General features: G+C 47.0%; 1 protein-coding gene across 1 annotated transcript in view; it reads left to right on the forward strand.

The window, feature by feature from the left end:
• The first annotated feature begins 2,789 nt into the window (after positions 1–2,789).
• Positions 2,790–7,126, forward strand: part of Slc37a3 (solute carrier family 37 member 3) — a 37,393-nt gene continuing 33,056 nt past the window's right edge. The window contains exons 1-2 of the mRNA XM_004629135.2: positions 2,790–2,794; positions 2,859–2,967. Of these exons, the coding sequence (XP_004629192.1) occupies positions 2,790–2,794; positions 2,859–2,967 (114 nt within the window). The remainder of the gene's footprint in view (positions 2,795–2,858; positions 2,968–7,126) is intronic.

The following is a 7,126-nucleotide window of genomic DNA, read 5'->3' on the forward strand; positions in this document are numbered from 1 at the left end:
CTAGGAGATTTAGTGTTTCTGTTTTAATGTTTAGTTCTTTAATCCAGTTTGACTTTAGTTTAGTGCATGGTGATAGACCTGGGAAAAAATTCTTGTATTTCAATACTGGCCATGGTGGCACATGCCTGTAATCCTGTTTCAAAATTACCCCCAAGAAAGTATCTTGAAGCAGGGTTTTTTTGTTTGTTTGTTTTTTGCAGAACCAGGGATTGAACTCAGGCCCTTGCCTTTGCCAGGCAAACGCTTATTCTACTGAGCTATCTCTCCGGCCCCTTGAGGCAGGTTGTTTATCACTAGATTGCTCAAGTTGGCCAGCTTCCTAAGAGTAATCACTATAGCTTTGTGTTATCATATGTAGCTTCATGTTGATTTATGTAGTTCTCTTTTGACACTGGGGGTTGGGTCCAGGACTCTACACACAAGTCCTGAACTTAAAGTTAACTGCTGACCTGCACCTCCAAGCCTCCAGAAGTACGAGGGTTTTTTTTGTTGTTGTTTTTGCAATCCTGGGGGTGGATTCATATTGAGCTGACTCCTAAGACCTTTTTTTGGCGGCTGGCTCAGTGTGCCCTGGGGGCGGGGCTGGCACATCATGTAGTGCCGGGGATTAAACCCCGGTCCTTGCACTTGCCTAAGTTGCCTAAACAGGTGCGTTAGACTGCTGAGTTATCTCCTTGGCCCTCTAAGCCTATTTTGAGATAGGATCTCTAAATTGCCCAGGCTGGACTTGAACTTGGGATCTTCTTGCCTCCGTCTTCCTGGGTTTGCCGAAGTGTGCCACTGAACTTGGCTGACTGGCTTGTTTGTTCTTTTTCTTTCTTCCTTCTGTTCTCTCTCTGTCTCTGTTTCTGTGTCTTTTTTTCTTTCCCCCTTTGTCTGTCTGTCTGTCTTTTTTCCTTCCGCCTGCCTGCCTTCATTTCTGATATTGGGCATTTAATAATCCTGTACCTTACCCCTGAGTTATATCTTCAGCCCCTTTTAAAAAAAATTTATTTATTTATTTATGTGTGTGTGTGTGTGTGTGGGGGGGCAGCTCAGCCCACCAGGGGGCGGGGCTGGCTGGCATGTGGTGCTGGGGGATTGAACTGCGGTCCCTGTGCTTTGCTAAGCTTGTTCTAAGTAGGTGCTTTAGACCACTGAGCCATCTCAGCAGCCCCCTTCAGCCCCTTTTATTTTTGAAATAAGATCTTAGACTGGGCATGGTGGCATGCACCTATAATCCCAATGCTTGGGAGGCTGAAAATAGGAGGATCACTATGAGTCCGATCTGTGGAGTGAGACCCTGTAGACTCTATACTAAATACATTGAAAAAAAAAAAAAGGATCTTATTAGGTTGCTAAATTGCTCAGTTGTTTAGGCTGGGCTCAAATTGGCAACCCTCTTGCCTCAGTCTCGGTGCTGGGGTTACAGTTGTGTATCACCATACTTCGGTTCTGTTGAATTTTTTGACAGCTCTAATAATGTGAGTTTTCAAGCCATTTTGCTCTCCAGGGGGACATGTAACAATATTTGGAGACAGTATGATGGTCACGATGGGGGAGGAGTGCCACTTGGGGTTGTGTGAAGACTGGGGTGCTGCCAGGCGTGGTGGCACACACCTGTAATCTCAGCATTTGAGAGGCTGAGGCAGGAGGATCACTGCAAGTTCAAGGCCAGCCTGAACTGCATAGTGAAATCCTGTCTCAAAAAATGACTGATAGAAAAAACAAAAAATGTATAATACACACATACATACACATATACATATATATACATGTATCACATATATATGTATATGTATATGATACATGTGTAAATGTATATATATTTATATTTATGTTTATTTATGTATTTATTTTGGGGTGACCCTGAGCATCCTTCCATGCCCAGCCTCCCACCCAGGAGTGTTTGGGCACGGCAGAGGTGAGAACCTCTGGCTGGTACTGCATGCTGCATCTGTGGAAGAGGAGCTTGGCAGCAAGGGTGTGTGTGGTCAGGGCGTGTGCGCCTTGTGCCTGCCGAGCAGTGAACATGCTATGGGCCACTGTGGGAGCCCCGTAACCCTAGGCCTGCTGGTGTGGCACCCAGCTGGCAGAGACCCTGTGTCTCTTGGGTTCTCTCTAGCACCATCGCATAAACCAGGCCATGGGTGTTGGATAGGTCGCGTGTAACTGTTACCGAACTGCTTTGCAGTAGATTCCATTATTAGTCTGTCAGAGGTACCATGGAAGATGCCTTTGTTTCTTGTTTTCAGGCAGAAACTAGGAAAATAAATTTTTTTAAATTTTATTTATTTATATGTGTGTGTGTGTGTGTGTGTGTGTGGCCAGCTCAGCCCACCAGGGGGCGGGGCTGGCTGGCATGTGGTGCTGGGGGATTGAACCATGGTCCCTGTGCTTTGCTAAGCTTGTTCTAAGTAGGTGCTTTAAATTTCATTTATTTATGTGTGTGTGTGTGTGTGTGTGTGTGTGTGTGTGTGGCCAGCTCAGCCCACCAGGGGGCGGGGCTGGCTGGCATGTGGTGCTGGGGGATTGAACCGTGGTGCCTGTGCTTTGCTTAGCTTAGCTTGTTCTAAGTAGGTGCTTTAGACCACTGAGCCATCTCACCAGCCCGGAAAATAATTCTTAAACTATAGGAGTTGCTAGGTAATTTCGGATGCTTGATTTGGGGGATGGCCATTTTGGGGGCAGTTATCACTGTGAGAAAAAGGCAAGGGGCCAAGGAGGAGGATCCTGGGGCTACAGCAGCAGGTGGCCGTGGTTGCTAAGGATACCAGTTCTTTACCGGTGGGCCGGTGGCGTGAGGCGGCATGAGGTCAGTCGTATCTGTGCTATTTTCTTTGTTCCTCTCCTAGTGCTATTTCCTCTCTGTTTTGTAGCTATTCATTGCTCCATGCTTCAAGAAAAACATTTAGCAATGTCAAGGTCAGCATCTCCAAGCAGTGGACCCCGAGTGCCTGGAACACATCTGCGGAGCTGCCAGCGGAGGTGAGCAGTGAGCTGGGGGTGAGGGGTGTGCCCACCCTGAGTGCTTCTGGAAGTCTCTTCCCTCATTTCCCTGCTTAGGACTCGAATGTTCTTCTTCTTTTTTTTTTTTTTAATTTTTATTTATTTGTGTGTGTGTGTGTGTGTGTGTGGCCAGCTCAGCCCACCAGGGGGCGGTGCTGGGGGATTGAACCGCGGTCCCTGTGCTTTGCTGAGCTTGTTCTAAGTAGGTGCTTTAGACCACTGAGCCATCTCACCAGCCACTCGAATGTTCTTCTGATTTCAAGGCTTTTGTGTTTAAGTTTTAGCCAAATAGTGTATTTCTTACTGTTTTAAAACCACACACAGTTCTGGCTAGGCTATTGTTTTAATTGAGTTTTGCACAAACCAAGTGTATTTCTGCCCTTGAGATTTCTGCTTTTATTATTTTTATCGTATTATTACTTTTATGGTATTGAAGAGTGACCTCAGGGCCTTTGTACTGAGCTACATCTCAAACTCTTTATTTGATGTTGTTATTTATTCATTTATTTTAATGTGGGTAGTACAGGGTCTACAGGGTCTCACTACACAAATTGAACTCATGGCGATCCTCCTGTTTTCAGCCTCCCAAGCTCTGGGATTATAGGTGTGCATCACCACACCCAGTCACCCTCTCGGTGTACTCTGGGGGTGGGGCAGGCACCGCTGTTTGTTTCAATTATTTATTAATTGGTATACAGTATCACTATGCAGCTTGGATTTTTAAGTGATCCTCCTGTCTAAGCCTCCCCAGTGCTGGGATTACAGGTGTGTGACACCATGGCTACGGTGTGCCTGGGCTCCTGGGGTTGGCATGGTATGCGGTACTAGAGATTGAACTAAGGACCATGTTTGCCAGGCAAGTGAGACTGCCAAGCTATCTCCGCAGCCTTCTATTTTTTTGAGACAGGTTCTCGCATAGCAGTTCAGGCTGGCTTCAAAATGACTGTATAGCGCCGGCCAAATAGCTCAACGGATTAAAGCACTTGCAAGCAGGCGCAGGGGTTGGGGGTTCAATCCCAGCGTACTGTGCCAGCCCTGCCCCTGGGCATACTGAGACAATTGAGACTGGGCGTGGCAGTGCACACCTGTAATCCCAGCTCTTGGGAGGTTGTAAACCGGTGGGTCCTTACAAGTCTGATCTAGTAGTGAGATGCTGAACACCCTGTAGGCACTTCCCTAAAACACACACACACACACACACACACACACACACACACACACACACACTATATAGTCCAAGCTTGAACTCATGGCAATCTTCTTACCTTAGCCTCCTGAGTGCTGGGATTGGAGGTGTGTAATATCATGCCTGACTAACTTTATCTGGAGACGGGGCGTTGGTAAGTCACTAAATTACCCAGACTGAGCTCCGATTTGCAGTCTTCCTTCTTTACCCTCCAGAGTGCCGGGATCACAAGCCTGTGCCACCATGTCTACCTGTTTATCTCTCAAGAGCTCTTTCATCTTTTATGACCTATCTAAATTTGGCCTTTGTGGATGAGGTAACATGTCACTTTTGCTATCCAGCTTTTTCCCCCATCTTCTGATTCTTTCCATCACTGATATTACATGGTTTAGCATTTCAGTATTTACTGAAACATTTCTCTAATCATTTCATTTGTTTGTATCTTGGCATCAGGAATGTGTATCCTGGTTCTTCCTCTTCATTATTGATGTAGCTTAGGACAAGGGTACCATCCTTACAGTGCCTTTGCTCAGTACACAAATTCATCTCATTCAACATTTATCACATTTCTTGAGTTATGTTTTTGTATGGAAGTGTAGATAACCTGTTGTTTGGATGTTTTATTTCTCAAAAGTTATTTCTCCTATTTAAGCCCCTTCAGAGTTGGCAGAGGTTTGAGGGTTGTATAAGTTATCCTGGAGAGTGACTAAGTTAGTAGTTATTAGGCAGTTGTCCTTTTTTTCCCCATATTTTTTAGGGAAGGGTCTACAGGGTGTTCAGGATCTTGCTACTAGATCAGACTTGTAGTGATGCGCCTGTTTACAGCCTTCCAAGAGCTGGGATTACAGGTGTGTGCCACCACACCCAGTCTCAATTGCCGTCTCAGTGGGCCCCAGGGGTGGGGCTGGCATGGCTGGCCCAGGAATCAAATCCCTGTCCCCTGCGCCTTTAATCCACTGGGCTATTTGGCCAGCCCTGGGCAGTTGTCTTGCATGAACATTTTCCTAGACCCTGAAGATGTGAAAACACAAAGCTGAGAATAAAAAGCAGAAAGGGCCTGGGGATGTAGCACAGTAGCACAGTGCCTACCTGACAAACCTGAGGTCATGAGTTTGACTCCTGGTACAAAACCCCAAAAACCAGAAGAGAGCATGTCTTCCTGGAGCTTCCTTCCTGGAAGAGGTGTTTCCATACTATTTTTCTAGAATTTAAACTAGATGTAGTGGGCCGGGGAGATGACTCAGTGGAATAAGCGCTTCCCTGGCAAGTGCAAGGGCCTGAGTTCAATCCCCAGTTCTGCAAAAAAAAAAAAAAAAAAAAAAGAAACAAACCCTAGATGTAGAGAATAATGACCAGATCGCAGCCGGAGCCTGAATGACAGTTAACTGACATGTCAGATGGGTTTGCTGAGTTGCAAAGCCTAGAGGTGGAAGTGACCAGCGTTTGTCATTGTCCGGAGCTAACCACCCAGTTTCTGCTTTAGTGCAGCGAGAGGGGGCGTGTGTTAATTGTCACTCATCTGAGTTCTTCTGCTTCCTTCCACTGCAGCTTTGTGGTATTGAGCACTAAGTGTGGCCTTCAGGTGTGGCCCGGCCTGGGCCCCAGAGCAGGTGGCTCTCATTTAGGCCTTTGTCTCTTAGGTACCTGGGGTGGGGCCCTAAGACCACCCCCAGGGTCAGTGGCTCAGGAGGAAGAGCCACAGGCCCAGCGTGCAGCACTCACTGTTGATTTATTACTGCTAAAGGACACGAGGACACCCAGCAAATGGTGTGAAGCTGTGGGAAACCAGGCCCACACTTTGACAGCATTTCCCAGGATGTCTTTAGTTTTTCAGCTCAGACTGTGACAACACAGGGGAAGTGTTGGTACCTGGGGAGCTCGTTAAGGATTTTACTGGAACAGGTGTAGGTCCATTTGTCTGTCTGTACCAAGAGTCCAGCTCCCAAAGGGAAGCAGGGCTTCTCCATACACCACACTTGGGCACAAGGCTGAGTCGCTACTACCAGAGAATGGTGGGAGCCACCGTGGGTCTAGGTTCCCAGGTGCCAGCCTGGGGCCACCATGAAGCAGGCTGTGCCTGGGGAACACCTCCCGCCTGGGACTCTTCTGGGGAACTGGTCACATTGTTAGCTTAATAATTTTTGTTTCTTTAATGTGCTCACTCTAATTGCTGCTAAAAGAGATTTTGCCTTTCTCCGTTCTCTCTCTCTCTCTCTCTCTCTCTCTCTCTCTCTCTCTCTCTCTCTCTTTTGGCAGAACTGGGGATTGAACTCAGGTCCTTGCACTTACCAGGGAAGTGCTTATTCTACTGAGCCTTCTCTCTGGCCCCCTCTGCTTTCTCTTTTCAGGACTTCAGGTTGTATAGTTTGGGTTGATGGTTGTGAGTGCTGGGTTCCCCTGAGGAGCTTTGAGTCAATTGGTGGTCTGCCCACCCCCGGCTGGGAATTAAATCTTGGGCTTGCACTGAGCTACCCTTCCTTTTCTTTTGAGCCAGGGTCTCACTAAGTCACTCATTGCCCAGACTGGCCTCCAGCCCTTATGATCTTCCTGCCTCAGTCGCTCCAGTGCTGGGATTATAGGTGTGAATCATACCTAGGGCTGTGTACTAGAACTTTTCTGAGCTCTTAGTACAGTTATTTTGGTTGGGGCTGTGTTATTAAAATATACTTTTGTTTCCATTATCCTATTTTCTGACTTTTTTAAAAAAAATGTATTTAGTACAGGGTTTATAGGGTCTTACTATGTAGATCTGACTTGTAATGATCCTCTTGTTTTCAGTCTCCCAGGAGCTGGGATTACAGGTGCGTGCCACCACACCCAGTCACCATCCTGGGGGCGGGGCCAGCATGGTATGCTGGGATCGAACCCTGGCCACTGTGCTCTCCCTAAGCAGGTGCTTTAGTCTGCTGAGCTATCATGCTGGCCTTTATTTTCTGAATCTTTGTGTCAGTT

The sequence above is a fragment of the Octodon degus genome, unplaced genomic scaffold (assembly GCF_000260255.1).
Source record: "Octodon degus isolate 3935 unplaced genomic scaffold, OctDeg1.0 scaffold00027, whole genome shotgun sequence".
In the NCBI taxonomy this organism is placed as follows: Eukaryota; Metazoa; Chordata; class Mammalia; order Rodentia; family Octodontidae; genus Octodon; species Octodon degus.